Below are 21,049 nucleotides of genomic sequence, written 5' to 3' on the forward strand. Positions count from 1 at the left end.
GGATCAGCTAGTTCCTTCTTGGTGGCTGCAGCCACCACCATGGCATCTGCCGATACACCTTTTTTTAGGAATTGTCAACTGGTGCTGTGATGAATTTAGATGGCCTCCGAGGGGTGGGTTCCACCGAATCCGGGGCCGACCATGCCTTCCGAGCCACTACTTCCATAAGGGGGTCGAAAGGCGGAGACACCCAGGAGGTGGAGGGTCGAGAACCAAACGCCTCCAGGTACACCGACTTGTCCTCGGAAGGATTAAGGGAAGACCAGTTCCCCCTCTGCTTTAGGATTTCTAGGATGTCTGAGAAAGAGACATCCTCAGAGGGGGACTTTGGGGATCCCTCCGACTCATCCAAGTCGGTGTCAGATGTAATGGACTCAGGGGAGTCCACATGCTTCCTTTTACATGTCCTCTTACGCGGAGGCTCCCCTGACAGGTCAGGAGAAGCCTCAGAAGAGGAAGAAATTCCCAGTGGGGAAACATGAGGCATTGGATCTTTGGGTCCGGGAGCAAGAGAGTGGGAAGAGACATCAGCAGGCACTGTAGTGGGAGGAGCTGATGGAGCTGACCGTTGACTATGCCCTGGGGCTAGTACACTCCTCATCACCTCGGCCCTATCAGAAAGGCCAGAGGGCCCCCGCTCCGAAGAGGTAGGAACCCCAGGCCGCACCGACAGGAAAGGCTCCAAGGCCGATGTCGGGGCTGAGCTCACCAGCGCCGATGCTCCGAGAGGGAGAACGGGGTCAGACAATAGTCCGATGCCACTCACTCCCTCGGAGCCGACGAGAGAGACCAGGCGCCCGGATCCGTCCAATGAAGGCATCAAGGAGGAGATCTGAGTGGAAGACGAAGGAGCCGAAGGGGGAGGTATCGACTCTGATGCCACAACAGTCATGGCTCCGAGGAGCTTCGGCTCCGAACTCTGATGGAGAGTCGAAGGAGGAAAAATAGGTGGAGTCGTAATAGCTAATAGACGGGCTACAGATCATCTGGGCCAATGCCTGAGACTTTAACAGTCTACTTACCACTCTCTCAAGGTCGTGATCTGAGAGTCTGGATGACCGAGAAGATCAGCTCGAATGGCTCCGCTCCGAGAGCAGGGGAGATCTCGGAGCCGAATGGATGAACTCCAATGAAAGGGATCTTGACCTCTTCTTAGATATGGATGGAGCCAAAGGAGCCGAGGACACGTCGGCTCCAGCCGGAGCTGACAGTGAATGCATGGACTCAGAGGTATCAGCACCGAGTGGTGCCGAGACCGGAACCTGTGACTCAGAGGGATCGGCTCCAGCCAGAGCCGATCTAGGCACAGACGAAGAGCCAGCAGCCGAAGGCTTAGTACTTGGAGCTGACAGTTTTGCTGGTTTCGAAGGCCTCCCCGACACAGACTTAGTCGGGGAGCCCTCGGGCTTTAACAAGCCCCTCGGTATAAGTTTGTTCCTGCGCTCCTGCAGGACTCTTGGACTGAATGCATGACACACAGAACAAGTGTCCTGCAGGTGCAGGGGTCCCAGGTAGTAAACACAAAAAGTGTGACCGTCTGTCAGAGACATTTTCTTACAGCACGAGTCACACTTCTTAAAGCCTGAGACCTTAGTTTCCATTGGCTCCTTCGACATAACAGTGTCGAGGGATCACAAAGGAAAGAGAAAACACACACGCACAACACTCAAAAAAACAATAAAAATGTTAATTAGGATACTGACACACCCAAACACTCCACAGGAGCCCTAAGAAAAATTAGGAAAGGGGCAGGCTTAAGGCCTAACCTAAGAGTGGAGGGGATATAAGGGATAAAAAGGGATGGTATAAACAGGAATAGAATTAGAGGTATTCGCTAACTACTGAAAAAAACAACTGAGTGAAAAATTAACCAAAAAGGGTGACTGAACACTATATATTTAAAGACTTACCAGGAGCTGGTAAAAATACGCACCTCGCAAGCGAAAGCGGCAAACGAGATCTGGGGAGTTATCGTCTAGCATCATGGGATATAGGGTTGCCTTGAGCCGGTAAATTAAGCTCTCGAGCTTTAGTAAGTGGCCGAGTCAGAGCCGAGGATCGGCTCCGAACCCATCCAGCAAGAATGAAGGCGAGATTGACAACTTAACATCATTCATTTCATTTTTGAATTCTACAACCGAATTCCTTGTATTTACATCTACATTCCACACAGACATGATTGACTACTTAGATGTCAGACTGTTAAAGGATAAAGTCAACAAGGGGTTTGTTTCCCAGATTTTTAGAAAACATACATACTGTAACTCATTTTTACATTTTTCTAGCTGCCATCCGTTTCATCAGAAGTGGTCTATTGTAAAAGGTCAACTAATAAGGGCAGCTAGGATGATCACACTTGAGCTTGAATTTTATCAGGAATGTGACCTATTAAGGAGGATCTTTGAACAGCGTGGGTACCCTAGTGAACTAGTTGGACCTTTAGTTAGCGAAGTTTCTGAAAAAAGAAGACTTCCCCCATTCTTTGTTTAAACAACTTAGATAATGATAGACTGGTTCACCATATGGAGGATAGCCTGCCTCGTGAATTAGATACACCACAAACATTAGTTCCTAACTTCAAGGGTGGATTTATTACCACCTTTAGTATGGATAGTGGCCGAGTCAAATCCATCCTATACAAAAACTGGCAGTTTATTCTAAGTGACAATTTCTTATCTTGTAAATTGGGTCCAGCTCCAAATATAGTTTTCTGTAGAGGTTATAACTCAAGAATTTACTTGAAAGTGGTGGTAAACAGACTAAAATACATAAATATGAAGTAATAACCGTTTGTGAATCTTGTTAGATGTGTAGATTCATTGAAGTAGGTAATACTTTTTGCATTAATGGCAACAAGTTTGAGATCAAATTCAAACTTAACTGTATTTCTAGACTGGTTGTCTATATAGCAAGGTGTGTTTGTTGCCCCGCATTCTACGTGGGGAAGACCGAATGTAGACTGCACGATAGGGTGTACGAACACACCTATGCTATTTCCGTCAATAAGATGGATAATCCATTAGCAAGACATATCGCGAACAACGTGGGCCACAAATTTTGTTTAAGGCTATAGATCAAATTCAAACTAATATGAGAGGTGGTCCATTGAATTTACTTTTAGAAGAACACGAATTAGGATGGCAAATTCGTTTAAATGCATTTGTGGCCCCAGGTTTGAACGATGCTTGTAATATTGCCTGTCTATTGAAATGAAGAAGCCTAAAACGGTAACTGGTAAAATTTGTGAACACATTTTTATTTATTTTAGTTGAACAAAATACCAGAGGGGCGTATGTGAGGTTGGGTTGTATTGTGGTTTGAATTTAATGTTGTTTGAACCTAATGCTTTAACAGTTTTTTCTTGGTTTATAAGTACTTAATAACATAATTGATGAGACTTTTGTCTTGATAAACTTGCAGCTAATTTATTTTGTATTTTTTACTTATGAACAATGTGTGTTTTTTAGTGAAGGTCTTTTTAAAGAAATGTATTAGTTGGAGGTGTGTCTATCATGTGACATGACTTAACTGCTTATATATTGCTGTTTGAAACTTTGTATGTTTTTCTGAAGAAGTTGCCACATTTTGGCAACAAAAAGCGCTTCAATTAAATGTTTTTTATTCCTAACGGATTCCTGATATATTTCTGGTGTTGGGACAAGGTGCTAAAGATTTACCCTGTTATTTGACGCTTACCCAACTAATGATTGCTCAGAAGCTGTTATTCTTCAATAACATCCCAGCATTATAGAAGTCACTAACCTGGTAAAACCTTTCTTCAATAACATCCCAGCATTACAGAAGTCACAAACCTGGTAAACCCTTACTTAAATAACATCCCAGCATTATAGAAGTCACTAAAGTGGTAAACCCTTTCTTCAATAACATCCCAGCAGTATAGAAGTCACTAACCTGGTAAACCCTTTTTTCAATAACATTCCAGTATTATAGAAGTCACTAACCTGGTAAACCCTTTCAAGGCCATGTTACTTATTTGCCCCACAAGTGATTCATTAGTGAAAGCCAAGCCATCAACCAAGAGATAAGGAAGCAACTACAGTGTATACACATAGTGACAAATTAGGGAAAAACACTTCCTCTAAATATATGGGAGCTTGATTACAAACATGGTTTCAAAATGAAAATTATGTCTTACTAAGCCAGAAAATGGCCCTTTAAATGTGGATTTACTTACCTAACTAAACAGTCAAAAGCGTCCCTTATTCCTACAAGCTATTATCTCTCTCTCTTTCCATTGGAGTTCCAGACTCTCTACTGCCATACATTTCTACTTTGTCCCTCATATCCCCCCAGGCATTACCCTGGTATTTCTTCCATATTCACTCAGTAGTATAAATCTGTATGTTTTTTCTCAGCTTATCAATGCTCCAGCAAGATACAGCAAAGATCTTACCTGCCAATCCACCTTGGACTGGATTCTAGTATCCCAACCTGCTAATTACCCCTCTTCTGGTACACTATCTAGTTCTCTGAGCGATCATCTGCCAGCTTACTCCCTTAGAACAAACTCCAACAACTAAGAGTACACAATATAAAATCAGTTAGGAACTCAATTTTGTCAGCATAAATTCAACAATCTCCTACTGGAAGGAGACTGGACTCCCCTTAAACAACTACCCCTTAATGATACTGTACTATACTGTAATAACACTTCCTTCACATACTTAACACACCAGCTCCCATTTGTATGAAAAGAATCAAAAAAAAACCCAGAACCACAGCTCTCTAAGGAATGTAAACACCAAAGGGACCTAGCCTGGTCAAACTGGAAAAAACCCAAAAATGAACAAAATCATGTTCATTTCAAAACACTACATAACAAAGTGACAAAACTAATCAACAGAGATAAGAAGTTATATTATTCCCAGCTTCAACTCCAGCATAAAATCAACCCCTGTAAATTTTGGTGCTCCATATCTTTTCTACTTAACCCTGGAAGAAATGGAGAGCACACCCCATCACCTGATACCCCTCCATCACAAATAGCCAAAAACTTTAACAAGCACTTCATAAAATCAATTTCAGACCTACTAACTAACACCCCTAAAGCTGGACCCCCCCAACCCTTCAACCTATTCTGCCAGTAACCCCAGGCCATCAATTACGTCTAACCATGTCATTACTATCCCCCAAACTCAACAATGTCATACAAACCCCATTCTCATTTCAGCCCATACCCACTGACACTATTAAGAAACTGCTACAAAAACTAAAACCTTGCTCTACTTCAGCTGACAATCTTCCCCCATACTACCTCAAACTGACTGCTAACTCAGTCACCTACCCAATCAGTATCCTTATAAATAGGTCTTTATTTGAATCAGAAGTACCTGCCAAATGGAAACAATCTCACATCACCTCCATCCACAAACGAGGAAACTCTTTTGATCCATCCAATTTCCATACTATATCCAGCTTGTCACCCATACCCAAAATTCTCGAGAGAGGTATCCATCAGCAGGTAATGCAATATCTATTGCAAAACAATCATTTAACAAAAACACAACATGGCTTCCGACCTAACCACAGCACAGCTACAGCCCTATTATCTTTTACAGACACCGTGAACAAGGCCAGAGATGCAGGATGTTATACAGCCTCAGTATTCTTTTATCTCTGCAATGCCTTTGACACAGTGTCTCACCTCTTACTTTTCAACACACTCTCTTACTTAGGCTTCTCACATAACACAGTAAAATAGTTTCAGAGCTACCTCAAGGATCATAAACAAGCAGTGAAATGGTCCAACAAACTCTCACCCTTTCTCCACAACCCTACTGGAGTTGCCAAGGCTTCATCCTAGGACCCCTACTCTTCAACATTTTCACAAATAATCTTCACACTGCCTCTCATCCTGGGACCTTCATTCAATACGCTGATGATTCCACCATAATCTGCACTGCTCAATCACTACCAGGACTACTCTCAAAAACTCAACAGTCCTTTACAGCAGTAGAATCCTGGCTAAGAAATTTCCAACTCTTTCTTAATCCAAAGAAGACAAAACTAGTACTCTTTCATCCCAAAAACACCTCCCTTGTCAGCGATCCTTTCAACTTCCTTGTGTCTAACAGCGCTGCCATAGAAATAGTGCAGGAAACCGAACTTCTAGGTGTTATCATATGTTCATAAGTAGGTACTAGGCTATCAGCTGAAGGGCCTACGTAAGCCTAGCCAACAAGATTCTCTGGCTTACACCAACCAAAAAAAGTTATCCCGGGGTGTATTTCCTATTTCCCATCCACTAATCAAGATTTTTCTTGAAGAGTGCTAATGAGAAACTTTGCTTGACATAGATGGGTAGCTTGTTCCAGAGTATGGGAAGTCTCTGGGACAGGAATCTATCCCTCCAGCATGTTCTGTTTATTGTGGTGACAAGATTTAGGTCCCTAGAGCATGTAGCTCAGAGGGATTGGGATTTCTTTAGGTGTAGCATGTCCAACAGCTCTGGGTTTGACATAGCTTCATATGTTAGGCAGAGATCACCTCGAAGTAAGTGATAATGCTATGGAGTAAAGCTGGAGTTTTTTGAGACGGTCAGTGTAGGGCATCTGTTTGAGGCCAGAAATCCTGTTTGTGAGGTACTTCTGTGGCCTTTCCAGCTGCTGTAGATGTCTTGTGAGGTACATTCCAAAAGGGGCATTGTACTCTATAATGTGTCTAATGAGTGTTGAGTAGAGGGGAACAATGACCTCTTTTTTCCTGGATGAGAACCCTTTTGTGATGAGGTGTGCCACGTTGAAGGATTTCCTGACTACTTTGGCAATGTGATTATCAAAGGAAAGACTACTGTCCACCTGGGTCCCAAAGTCTCTTATCACACATTTGGCGTTAAGTAGACTGCCGCCTATGTGGTAGTTCATGAGTACAGAGTTTTTACCAAAGGGGATGACAATACACTTTTTGGAATTGCGCTTGAGGCCATGGGTCTGGCACCAAGCATCTGTCTCAGTGAGGCCCTTCTGTAGGATGTCCACATCACTTGGGGACGCGACTATGGCTCCTAGTTTGCAGTCATCTGTGAACTTCTTTAGCCAAAGGTCTTCTGTGTTAGCCTGTATTTCAGAGAAGTAGATACCAAACAGGAGAGGCCCCAGGACTGAACCCTGTGGTACTCCACTTGTCACTTGTTTGAAGTCAGATTTGGAGTCTGCAACTTTTACAGTGTGGGTTTTGTCAGTGAGCCAGTTGGCAACCCATCTTGTGACGCAGGGATTTATGCCTAGTTTAGTGAGTTTACCTATAATTCCAGAATGGAGGATGATGTCAAAAGCCTTGGCGAAGTCAAGATAGGCTGTGTGAACCACCTTACCCCTGTCTATGGCTTTGGTGACTGCTTCAAAGAAGTCGATCAGGTTCAGGAGGCATGATCTGCCTTTCACAAACCTGAACTGCATGGGGTCCAGAGTTTGTAGGTTACCAATGTCTTTGTTTATGAGTTCCATGATGATACGTTCCATGGCCTTACAGAGCAGGCTCGTCTGGCTAATAAGGCGATAATTCCCAGGATCAGTGGTGGCTCCCCCTTTGTGGAGTTGGATAACTGTTGCTGTGCACCATTCAGTGGGCACAAAGCTTGACATGAGGCTATGATTGAACATGGTGCTAAGGTGGGGAGCCAGTTCGTTCTGACGTTCATGTAAAATGCAACCTGGGATGTTGTTTGGTCCCATGGATGCTGTGTTTTTGGCTTTAGAGAGTGTAGCTTTTACCTGCGTAGTTGTGATTACAGGGACTCTGCATTCTTCCTGTATAGATATGGGCCCTTTAGTGGGTGAAAGGGGGGTAAAGTTAGCACTGAACCTATCTGCCAGGATGTTGGCAATATCAGTTGGTTCTATAATTTTCATGCCATTGTGCTGTAACTCAGAGCAGATCTGGGTGTTGCCATTGAGATTCTTGACATAGCTATAGAATGCTTTGTGGTTGTCCCTAGAATCAGTGGCAATTTTGTTTTCCTAGCTAGCTTTGGAGAATCTTATAAGGGATCTCAGCTTCTTAATGAGGATGACCAGGCAGCTCCTCCACTCATGGGATTTTACTCTCTTTTGCAACAGTTTCTTCCTTCTGCTGTAGAGATTGTTTATGGCAAGGGACCACCAGATTGGCTTCCTTCTTTTTGCAGGATAGCGTCTTGGCTCAGTTTGGGATAGCACATTCTATGCACTCATGTAAGTGCTTATAGAGTGCATATGTGTAGGATTCAGCAGTCGTAATTGTATTGTCCATCTGCATGGGTGTCATGAAGTTCGCCACTTCTGTCTTAAGAAGCATGAAGTTGGCTTTGGAGAAATTTTTTACCATGGTTTCCTTAAAGTGGGGGTTGGGGGTAGGATGTGGATATCTATGATGATTAGCTTATAGTCATATCTGACCAACAAGGAGTTGACTTCAAGTGTGGAATACTGGTCACTCATGTTGGTAATTACTAGGCCTAGGATACTGTTGCCCTTGGTGGGGGTGTGGATAAGTTGATCCAAGGCACTGGAATTTATCAGTTCCAGGAAGTGTTGAGTGAAGGAGTTGATACATGAGTAGTTTTCCCAGTTAATGGTGTGGTAGTTGAACTCGCCCATTATTAGGGTGTTTGGTTGAACCCTAATATTTTCCAGTATATCAAGAAAAGAGGAGTGGGAATCCTGGGGCATGGTGAGGGATCTGTGGCAAGCTACAATTTGGACTGCAGTTTTGCCCAGAGTTAGTTGCACTTGGATAACCTCGGATGCATTATGCTGAGCAACTAGCCTGGAGGTGTGGATATCCTTAATGAATATGGACACACCTCCACCTTTGGTGTTCCGGTCCAAGTTAGACGGCCAAAAAGTGTGGTATGAGTTATAGCCTGGTAATGCAGGGGTGCTCTCTGGAGCCTTGAACCAGGTCTTAGTCACTGCACAGATATCGATGTTCTCCATTTTAAGGAGTGCTCGAGGAAGTGCATTTTGAGATTTAGATTTCTAGCATTGAGTAGGATTACCCTCAGTTTTTGCTTACTGTTCCTGTTACAGTGGTGAATTTGTCATTTGAACCTTGCCTAAAAAAGGCACTATAGGGGCGGCAAGAGCATTAGCCAGTATCCGGAATCCCAGGGGTGACAGGTGCAGGCCATCTCTGGCAAAGCATTATAGTCTGTCGACCATGTCGTCCCAGGCCCAGCAGACAGATACTGGATCCCCTTAGAATGACACCTGAAGCTTAGCCAGTTGTTGAAGTCAATCATTTTGTCCTTGTACTGCGGTATCATTCTGGGCGATGGCAGGATGCTACTCAGGGCTAGGGTCACACCTGCCTGGGTTACAAGATCAGAGAGCTCGTCCATGTCTCTTTTCATGTAGTGCAGGGAGGTACATCTCAGGTCATTCACACCAATATGGACAATGACAGAGTCATATTTTTACTTGTTGTGGAGTGACCCGAGTGCATGGGTTATGTGGCGGATCCTGGCAACCCAACAGGCAACTGACAGTAACCTTCTACTTGTTTAGCCTGGTGAGTGGGACATCAGTGTGCTTGACTATAGTCACCTATGATTTGTGTGTTGGGTACGTTGTTTTGCCTTGTGGGCTGTGGTTGAGTGGCACACTGAATCTGTGGGCTATGTGTTATTTGGGTTGTGTTGGGGGATGGAGGTTGCTTGCATTCTGCTTTGGAGGTCTCTGTTGCTTGAGCAGATTATTACTGAGAGCCTCCACAAATGTTTTTGTATTTCTATGTCTGAATTTTGGTGGTGTAGGTTTACTGGGACTATGTGATGAGTGTGGTGTGGTGCAAATGTTTACCTTCTCCTCTTGACTGTCAAGTTCAGTCTTGGTTGAAGAGAGCTTTACCTCCAGTTTGGCTAGATAAGTGCAACTCTCACAGGTTGTAGTGTTGGGTGGTAGGAGGAGAGGGTTGTCTGTGTACATGATTCAATTTCTACATTGCCCCAAGATGCCCAGATTCATTAGCTAGACAGGAGAGAACACTGGGAGCTGGCCCTTGGACATGCCTGAATAAAAAACTATTTTCCTCTAGACAAGTGAAGAAAGTGAGTACAAGAGCTGTTTCTCTCTAAGCAAGTGAGGAAAGCGAATAAAAAACTGTTTTCTCTAGGTAATGGGGAAGGTTGAGTGCTGTAGTAATTTGTAGCTTATTTAATGCTTACAACAAGTTCTGAACAAGTGCTGAGCATGAATAAACAAATTCAAGGGCTAAAAGTAAAAATCTGTATCGAACGAAACAAGCGCAAATGCGGGCGTTTAAATCAGAAAGTTGAGAGATGGAAAAATTGCCCAAATGGCCAATAACCATAATGTCTGGGCCAGAAACCACTCCTTATGTGGTAGATAGATTACCTAGTGCTTACCACTCCCACTGATAAGCTGGAAGGCTTCCCTCCAACACAGAAAGGCTTGGGGGGCTCAAGAGCTTACAAACAGTACTGGATACAGCAAATCTGTATCTGGACTAGACTAGTTCCAGGAAGGCGGAAAACAGTGCAAATGCGGGCTTTTAAATCAGTAAGTTGAGAGAGATGGAAAAACGGCCAGTAACTACAATTTCTGGGCAAGAAACCACTCCTTATGTGGTAGATAGGTTACCTAATGCCACTAATAAGCTAGCAGGCTTCCCTCCAACACAGACAATAAACTTTCATTTGACCCCCCATATATAGAAAATATAAAGAAAACTCATCAAAAACTGGGGCTGTTGTATAGAAACAAACATTTCTTTACTGCAGCAACCAAAACTACCCTTGCAAAAGCATTTAACTACCTTACAAATTTCTACCCTAAGCAAGTTGGAACAGTGCTACAACAAAGTTGCAAAGTTTGAACAAACTCTAAATATAACACACACCACTGTAAACCACTCCTAGAATTAAACTGGCTTGAGCTACCCAACCAACTTGGCTTTATTCAGCTATCCACCTTGCACAACCTTATTTTCAAGCCTACTGCCTGCCCTGCACTAGCCAATCTAGTCACACCTTACACACCAAATCGATCCCTGCAATCAGAAGATAACAATCTCTTAGCTATGTCAAAACCCACAAGAAAACCTTGTCACTCTCTGTATTCATACTCTGCCTTTATACATTGGAATTTACTACCTCTTGCTACCAGGTCTATGCCTGGCCTAACCCATTTCAAAGCCTCTTTAAAAAATCATCTCAAAAATACATGGCTCTGCTCCTGCATAAAGCCTGCCTAGTGCTCAGGTCTTCCTCTTCTGTCACATTTCAATCCTTCACAGAATGCAGGTATCCTAAAGCTCTTCTAACTCCTTCTCTGCTCCTATACCATATCCTTAATTATTTATTAATTACTGCTTCTAACTCTCTCTCGCTATATGTCTGCATCACTAACTTTCTGGCTGCCATTTTCCTAACTGAAACTAATATTCTATTTTGCATGTACTACAACAGTCAATGTCACACATTGCACTACCCACGTATTTTTTTTTTACGCTATCTACATCATGTATGATGAGCGTGACTATTATCGTCTGTAATGTTTCAACTGTAGAGAATTTTCTAGATGTGTAGTAATATATTACATCTTGCAGGAGTTTGTTCTTTCAACTTATATCTTGAATAGTATTTCTAATGTAATCTTTATTGTACTGGATTATACTGTATTTATATTGTACTGTATGTGGAGCTTTTCTCCCCGGGCCTCTGCTGAAAACGGGTTCTGCAGACCCAGTCAGACCACCCCGGTAAACAAATATCAAATAAATAAAATAAATAAATTCTTATTGCCTCAGATTGACCTTCATTATTTCTTCTGTAATTCATTTGTTTTACTCTCCCTACCTTTCCGATTTCCCGTACTTTTCTGCTATACTTCCTTACTACCTTCACACAAATGTAAATCTTTCCTGTGCTTGTTTATTTCCATTGGGTACACTGACTATTAAATTAGATGACCTTACATTCTTCTGTCCTAATTTTGGTTAATCAGATATTCCATAACAACCAGCTGTATCGTATCCATTACTGCTACTTGTCACACCAACATGCCTACTCTATGTTAATTAGAATGTTTTGTATTTCTGCATTTTAATATTTTCTTTCTTAATGTTTAGTTTTGCATTTATCAAGTAGGACACCAAGTTTTTTGATGACACATTTGCTACTCATTATATAAACGAATGTCATGAATCTGCATCTGTATTTAAGTAACAGACTGTATGCTGCAGTCTTCCTCCTGAGGGTGGAAGTCAGGGGTATGCAAAAAATCTGGCCTACCCTTCTGGTAGACACTCACACACATCCCATGAAAAGCCACATTCTTCACACTCAGAATTCAAAAATTTTAAACAAAAAAAAATAAATAAAACAAAATAAAGGGTATGCAAGGTAACAGCAAGGACTGACATCTGACATCTTTGAGTGGCAAAACAGAAAGTACAGTTTTGTACCCACCATAAATGTAGATGTTCGAGTATTCACACTGCTGCAGTCATTACACTTGGGCTATCCTGCCATCAGGCGGTCCCGCAGTCGGCCAGAGTTCCAAAGTCTTGGTCCGGTGTCAGTTGCTGTCGCTTCTTCCCTGACGTCAGAGCGCCAGGGGTATATAAGATGCATCTGACACCATTTTCTTCAGTTTTTCTTGCCCCAGATGTCAGGTGCCCCCATGTAGGTAGGCAATACATATTGCTAATAAAAAATATACATATAAAATAAAAACAATACCTTCAGTTACAAGCAAATACACTACAAAGGTTGTATAGGATAGCAAGGTATAGATAAGTCCAGCTAGTTCAGGAGGGGATGGAGGGAGGGTAACCTGGACTGCAGCAGTGTGAACACTCGAACATCTACATTTATGGTAGGTACAAAACTGTACTATGTTCATCGTGTTACACTGCTGCAGTCATTACACTTGGGTAGAATCCCAAAGCTAAGGTTGGGTGGCTGGTCTATAAAGAGTTAGGATTGGCAATGAGGCCCTGCAGAACTGCAGTGGCAAATCCTGCTCTGGAATTAGAGTAAAGAGGCAAGTGGTAATGCTTGGTAAAGGTGTGCACTGAACTCCAAGTTGCAGCCTCCAAAATTTCCTTGGTAGGTACTCCTCTGGGAAAGGCTGTTGAAGTGGCTGTTGCCCTGGTGGAATGTGGCCTAATGTTATTTGGGACTGATTTTCCATGCTGTGTGTAGCAGTAACGAATACAGTGTCCTATCCATTTGGATATAGTCTGCTTTGAGATAGCCTTGCCCTGTGACCCTGCAGCATATGCTACAAACAGTTGCTCAGTTTTCCTGAAAGCTTTTGTTTTGTCGAAGTACAAGCGTAGCTGCCTGTGTATGTCCAAAGAATGCAAAAGTTTCTCCCCTTTATTCTGGGGGTTTGGATAAAAAGTTGGCAAATGGATGGTTTGGTTAAGAGCCACACTAGATATCACCTTTGGCATAAAGGTAGGGTTTGTCCTTAAAGAAACCCTGTCCTGATGAAAAATTATAAAAGGTTCCACTGCCATTAATGCCTGTAGCTCTGAGACTCTCCGTGCTGAAATTACTGCCAGGAGCACAGCTGTTTTCCATGATAAAAATTTTAGATCGGCTGTATTGGCTGGCTCAAAAGGTGGTAGGGTCAGTTTTTCCAAAACGAAATTGAGGTCCCAAGTTGGTGTTGGTGCTCTCCGGGGCGGTCTTATGTTTTTAGCCCCTCTGAGGTACTGCTTTAGAAAGGGATGAGAGAATAAAGGAGGATCCGTGTTGTAATGTGCTGAAATGGCAGAGGCGTGGATCTTAACTGATGAGAAGGATAGGCCTCTGTCCAGCATCTCAGTTAAGTATTGTAAAATCTGAGGAATGTTTGGAACAAGAGGGTCAAGGCTTTGAGCCTGGTTCCAGGTGCAGAATCTCTTCCATTTTTCTGAGTAAGCTTTCCTGGTGCTAGGCCTCCTGGCCTCCAAAATGGCAACCATAACAGCTTTAGAGAGAGGTGTTGCCTGTTTGACTACTGTATCTGTCATGCAGCCAGGTTTAGGGTTTTGAGCTGACCGTGCAGGATCTGCTTGTTTTGTTGAGTCAGAAGGTGTGGAATTTGAGGCAAAATCCATGGTGGGCCTTGAGCCAAGTTCCTTAAGATAGGGTACCAGTGCTGGCGTGGCCAGTCTGGAGCAATCAGGATCATCTGTGGTTTTTCTTATCTGGCTTTTAGGAGTACCTCTGAAAGGAGAGGCAGTGGCAGGAAGGCATAAACTTTTAGGTTTTTCCAGCTGAACAAAAGAGCATCCACTTTCCATGCTTGTTTGTGATAAGTCCTTGTGCAGAATTTTTGTAGTTGGCAATTCAGTGTGGAGGCAAAAAGATATATGTCTGGGCATCCCCATTTTTGAGTTAACATGCTGAAGATTTGTGGATTCAATTTCCATTCGTGAGGGTCCATGACATTTCTGCTTAGATCATCTGCCAGAGTATTTTTCTTTCCTGGCAGGAATTGTGCTTGCAGGTGAACTTGATACGTTAGAGCTGTGTTCCACAAGGTCATGGCTTGCCTGCATAGGGGATAAGAATGAATGCCCCCTTGCTTGTTTATGTACCACATTACTGTGTTTTTTTTTGTCTTTAGTAATAATTGTCCTGGATGCAGAAGGTCCCTGAAAGCTGTTAGAGCATTCTGAACAGCCAACATCTCTTTTTGATTGATGTGAAGATGCATCTGGTCTGTGGTCCACTTGCCCTGAATGCATTTTCCTGCCATGTGTGCTCCCCAGGTGTAATCCGAAGCATCTGTTGTTAGAGTTTGCCTGGTTGTGGGTTGGATAAAAGGCTGACCCTTGTTTAGGTGACATGCCTGTGCCCACCACCGAAACTCCTATTGTAGGCAGGGAATCATTGATATTACTGCTTCTAAACTGTGAGAGTGTTGAGTCCAAACACTTTTTAGGTACCATTGTAATTTCCTCATATGCAGTCTGGCATATGGTATTAGTAGTATGCAGGATTCCATGAATCCCAGGGCCTGCAGAATTTTTCTTGCAGGGAGATGGGACTTTTTTGCCAGTAATTGAAAATATTGAGTTAGTTGAACTTGTTTGTCTGGCGTGAGGTAAGCCATCTGGGCCGTTGTATTTAAGCTGGCACCCAGGAATATTATCTATTGCAAGGGCACTAGTTTTGACTTATTTTCATTTACTGTGTACCCTAGAGAAATTAGCAACCTTTTTACAAATGCCAGATGCTGTAGAAGAATGTCCTTTGTCTCTGCTTGAATGAGGCAGTCGTCCAGGTATGGATATATTTGAATTCCTTTTTGTCTGCAAAATGCAATTACTGGTGCCAGGCACTTTGTGAAGACCCTGGGCATAGTAGATAAGCCAAAGGGCAGCGCAAAGGACTGGTAGTGCATTGTACCAGCTTTGAATCTCAGGTACCTTCTGCAATTTTGTCTGATAGGGACATGCAGGTATGCCTCTTTGAGGTCCAGAGTAACAAGCCAAGCCTTCTTGCCCAGCATGGGTAGAAGCTGCTGTAATGCCAACATTTTGAATTTTGGAATATCCAGGTAAGTATTCAGAATTGAAAGGTCTAGTATGGGCCTCCACGCCTTGTCCTTTCTGGGGACCAGGAAGAGTCTTGAGTAAAGTCCTTGTCCTTGTTCCTGTTGTGGTACTTTTTGAATAGCTCTCATGACCATGAGGGCTGAAATTTGTTTTTGTGCCTCTGCCTATTGATTTTGTGGCTGGTCTGGCATTCCTTTTAGCCTTGGTAAAGTATGAAAGTGGAACCTGTAACCTTGAGACACAATATTCAGAACCCATTTGTCTCGGGTGATTGTTTGCCAGTTTTGAGAAAAAAGTGCTAGTTTTCCCCCCTAAGGGAGCTTCCAAAAGGGACGTGCTTGGCGTAAGAAGGGGAAAGTCATTGTGACTGTTTCCTGTAAGGTTTAGACTTCTCCTCACCTCTGTTTGGGGTTGAGGTGCCCCACTGTCATTGTCTGTTTGAGCCTTGGGGTTGAGATCTGCCTCTTGGGCATCTGTATCTGCCTCTCTCTGGCCTGTCTGACACTGGAAAGGACCAATTCTTTGTTGGCCAATTTCTGCTAAACCGAGGTGGCTGTACCTGTAAGAAATCCTTGACTGTTTGCATAGATTTAGCTTTATCCTCCATTTTCTTTAACACCTCTTCTGCCTTAACACCAAACAAGGTATCATGCTGTAAAGGAGCATCCAATAATTTTGCCTTAACATGATCAGGTAAACTCTGTCCTTTTAACCAAGCATGTCTTCGAATCACAGAACCTGCAACTGCGGCTCTACAAGAGGCCTCTAAAGAATCAAAACCACATTGCAGAGTATGTTTTCCCACCTTTTCAACTGCATGCAATAAATCCTGCATTTCTTTACAATCAGGAGCTTCTGAGCTTGCAAGCATTTTCTGTTTTAACTGAGCCATTAAATATTGTTGGTACTTAAGCATGGGAAACTGGCAATTTAAAGCTCTTACTGCTAAAGTTGCAGAAGTGTATACTTTCTTCCCCCATCTATACAAAGCTCTGGAATCTCTGTCAGACGGTACTGGATTTTTTGCAATGGAAGCCTTAACCCCTTTTGGACCCTGGGAAATAGTTTCTGGATCAGCAGAAGGGTTTTTGTAAAGAAACTTGTGAGAGTCAGGGACTCTATAATACCTATCTGGCTTGGCTGGAGCAGGGGACAAAGAATCAGGAGATAAGCTGGATTCAGGGAACACATCATCCACAATATCTAGCACAGGCGGAATAGTTGGGGTCTGTGCTGAGGAAATAAAAGGAAATCCCTGAGCCTTTTCTTGGATTCTGAGTAATCCTGACTTTCCCAATGGAAATGCTCCCTCATGGTATGTAAAGTTTCCCCAAAAGAATAATCCTCAGGAGGAGAGGCTGAAGGGATAGATTCTTCAGCATCAGAGTCCTCATAGGGGGGGTAGAGAGTATCCCTGGTCTGAAGAGGAATCAGAGGAAATGGATAGCTGATCAGGGGAATCATAGTCTGTATCCTGCCTAAGCCTTTTCTCAGGAGGGGGATGGGAACCCCTGATTAGAGTAATGAGGTCTTCGGACATTTTAAGCATCTGTTTCTTAGGCATGGAGGACTTTCCAGGAGAATGCTGTACTTGTTTCTTTGACTTTAATGATACCTTTGTCTTGGCTATTGTTTTAATGGTAAGTTGTGAAGGTCTGAAAACACCCTCAGAAGCTGATGCCTGCTCAGCGGCTCCAAACCCATCTGAGGGATTAGTTTCCGTAGGCCCAATACCTTGAGTTTCCAGAGGCCTAGTTGTCTCCACGTGGGAGTCGGAAGCGGCCTGTGGCTCTGAGGTAGCGGGTGTCAGGAGCTGCGAAAGCACCTCACTGAGAACCGGCGAACCGGCGACTGACCTAGAAGAGGTTTCGTCGGTTGTGGACCTCGGATGCCTGTCTTTATCCTTGTCTTTGCATTTTTTCGGTATTGAGGTCGTCGGTTGATCTGATGGAATAGTATAATTGAACCTTCGTTCAAAGTAGTGCAAAGCAAAATCAAAACGTCTTTTTATAGTGCGTTTGTTAAATCTAGCACAAAACTGACAACTAGTGATGTCGTGATCAGGGCCTAGGCATGGAATACAGTAAAAGTGTAAGTCCTTATGAGGTATTTGCTTTCCACAAGAAATATAGTTATTAACTTTTTCTGACATCGGTCTGAGGCAAGAAAAAAGTTTCCCCAACGGGGTACTTAGCTTTATTGAAGACTTCGGATCTGAAATTCGACTTTGAAAATCTCAGGAGTCGGCCAACCGGCACTTGCGAACTGCTTCTGCTTCGGGCACTGCGCGGCAAGAAAGACTGAAAAAAATGGCGTTAGATGCATCTTATATACCCCTGGCGCTCTGACATCAGGGAAGAAGCGACAACAACCAACGCCGGACCAAGACTTTGGAACGCTGGCCGATTGCGGGACCGCCTGACGGCAGGATAACCCAAGTGTAATGACTGCAGCAGTGTAACACAATGAACATCTGGAATTTGTATATAACAAGTCTTCTTACATAGTCAGTGAGTGATGTCTAGGCATGCACTGTCACAATGAATAGGCATCAGCCCCCAAATTCAGGAGCTTCTAGAAAAAATATGCCAAATGCTGAGGAGTAGAGAGAATATACACAGGTCTTGTTTTTCTTTCAATAGATGGATCCTTTTAATTTACATAATTAAAGGTCAATAAATCACTGTCTGTACACATACCTGCAGTCAACAGTTTCAGTGCCTAAGTTACATATTTTCCTAATAAACAAAGAAAGTGAACATTAGTTATTTTCTCTGTGCATTTATACACTGGGTACAATTCACAGACACACATTACCAAATGTATACACTATTTAAACTAGAAATGTTTAATGCTGCTAAATGAAGAAATATTAACCCAGTAATTACAGCTACTTTTCTGTATGGACAACAAATTGTACATATACTAGTACTACTAATAATGAATGCTAAAACATGTCTATGATTTGTATCTCTGTATACCAATGATCCAGCCCAGGGGTGAAAATGGTCATCAGATTTTGTTTACCTGGTTAATAAACAAACAGATAAATAATATTTAATGCTTACTTCATGCTTATTTGAGCAGAGCAGATGAATGGTCTTCACAAGATAAGATGGCCTTTTCTAAAATTGTGTTTCATGCTCACAATCAGCAATGTTTACATCTTAGAAGCATGACAAGCCTGTACAGTGGCTTTAGCTATGGCCCCACTCATATAGCCTCTCGAAAGACAACTGGTATAGTTACCCTAACACTGATATTCTGCTGAAGACCTGTAGCTGGGCATGTACTCAGGTATCTGTGCACATGCATCCCTGTAGGTGGTAAAAGAATGTTTGTATGTATTAAAGGCGGAAAGATGTAAACGTTTCTTTTAGTACTACTTACCTAAAAATGTATTTGATATATACTCTGAGACCTGGTTCCCAGATCGACTGGTCTCTGATAGATGTGTTAGTTCTCTGTTCAGCATCCTTTTAAACTGGAAAACAAAATCAGACAAATTTTGATCAAAGATTGCTGCTGTTACTCTTATATGTGAAAGAAACAACATACATCTGAACTGACAAAGGAACAACAACAAAAAACTAAAATACAGTTTGGATAAAAACTTGAGTCATTGCAAGCACATATTCAATTTGGCATTATTTTTTGAAGACAACAAGGATGGACAAGGAAGACTGTCATACACTCAGTACTGACAGCAGCAGCCTTGAACTGGACAGGCATGTATCTGAGATATAAATCATCAGGCAAAAGGCATGCTGCTGTGGTTAGAAGAACAGAACTTATGAAACCATGACCTCTCCAGCACCTAATGAAAAGTATCCCAACTCATATGTTCACATACTGCTGAATAGCAGCTCTTCCTCAGATCATGTATGTAGTTTTGATTTAGCAGTGTGCATTACCTCTGGCTAGAACAAATATAAGGCAGTTACATACAGTAGCAGATACCTGTATTTATGAATAAACATTCTTCTCCACATATCTGACTAAAGATCACGGATCAAAAGTCCAAAAAGCTTCTTTTCCTACCCAAAAGAAGAAATGATGGGGTCATTTTTACTAGACAGAACTCTAAAGGAGGCATGAAGAATGTCAGGTGTACCACGACAAAGGGTTTGTATGGCAGATGAGATGTCTGTGATTGTATAAGAACACAAATGGTGCAACACTGACGCTGCTACACTCTGCACTATTAAACATTGGAAGTCTATTATATAAATCCATGGAGAAAAGTACATGGGCATCCGAGCTCACTACCCTGGCTTCTGGTGTCTCAGCCCTCAGCATGATTAGCTAGCCCACTGCTCTACTCCAAAGCAGCCTGGGTACTACCCAATGAAGGGTCACATCTGCAAGGACAGAAATGCATAGATAATCTCTGCATAAGTAAGGACACCATGGGGAGTAAATGGAGACGATGACAGTTCAAGTTCAGATTTACTAATATGCGTAAAACTAATCACGGGTACAAAACATAAAACAAATAGAATATCAAACCCATACAAATAGTAACAAATGCACACAAAGCAAACAGACCATGAAATAAAATAAGAACAGGTAATCTAAATAATGATGCAGATAAAATGTGTGACACAATGCAGGGTCATACCAAGACAAAGTCAGACATAAGACAGGTCAAAAATAGGTCTTCAAGGAGCACTTGAACCTGCATACACAGTGCAGAATTTCCTTAGCCACATGGGTGGCATATTTGACAGGTTTGGGTTTTGATAAGTCAAACCATATGTTCCAGAAGCCGCAGGGTGTCTGAGCACAGAGAATGGAGTTTTCTGGTACTTTGTGAGATGAGCTTGCAGAGCTGGGGACCCAAGTCAAGTGCTGATAGATAGACCAACACTAGAGCACTGAAGGTAATCTGCAGGCAAATAAGCTGCTAGAGAGATTCCCATAAGTCCAGTGTGTAAAGACATGGAAAGAGATACCCCAGTGAGCAGTCAGGTTACAGAATTTTCTGCTAGGTGTAAGAGGTCAAAGTCTGAAAGCCCTATATAAACAGCATTATAGTAGTCTTTTCAAAAGGATTCCAAGGCTTGAACCAGTACTAGCAGAGCTGTGCCTAGGATGAGGTGTTTAATGAGAGCAGTGTTAGCCAAATAAAAAAGGAAGACTTGGCAACTGCAGAAACCCAGACTTTTAAGCTTAGCTTGTCATCAAAAGGAATGCCCAGATCTCACTGCAGACGATGTCGGGGGACAAACCTGGAGCAAAATATCTTGCAATCACACTGATATTTTTCAAGGTACTGAGTTTCAGATACTTCATCCAGTCATGGGCAGACTGCAGGTCTCCAGCTAAACTGCTGCCATCAGACACAGATTCCTAAGGGAAGAACAGGTAGGGATATGTGATGTCAGCATAACAATAATACTGCAAGCCTCTCCTTTCAATGGCATCTCCTAACAGGAACATGTTTAGGTGAAAAGTAATAATCCTGGTATGGAACCTTGCTATACACTGTGAGACTAGGGTTCAGAGGAATTAATCCCTGATGCTACTC

General features: G+C 42.7%; 1 protein-coding gene across 3 annotated transcripts in view; it reads right to left on the reverse strand.

Annotated features, from left to right (window-relative positions):
* LOC122787231 (cAMP-specific 3',5'-cyclic phosphodiesterase 4D-like) overlaps positions 1 to 21,049 on the reverse strand; it is a 1,697,022-nt gene that overhangs the window by 191,922 nt on the left and 1,484,051 nt on the right. For all 3 annotated transcript variants that reach the window (XM_044053831.1, XM_044053830.1, XM_044053832.1), the window contains one exon: positions 18,910 to 19,003. In XM_044053831.1, coding sequence (XP_043909766.1) covers positions 18,910 to 19,003 — 94 coding nt within the window. The remainder of the gene's footprint in view (positions 1 to 18,909; positions 19,004 to 21,049) is intronic.

This window comes from Protopterus annectens, chromosome 13.part0 (genome assembly GCF_019279795.1).
Source record: "Protopterus annectens isolate FY-2018-M chromosome 13.part0, PAN1.0, whole genome shotgun sequence".
NCBI classification, from domain to species: domain Eukaryota; kingdom Metazoa; phylum Chordata; order Ceratodontiformes; family Protopteridae; genus Protopterus; species Protopterus annectens.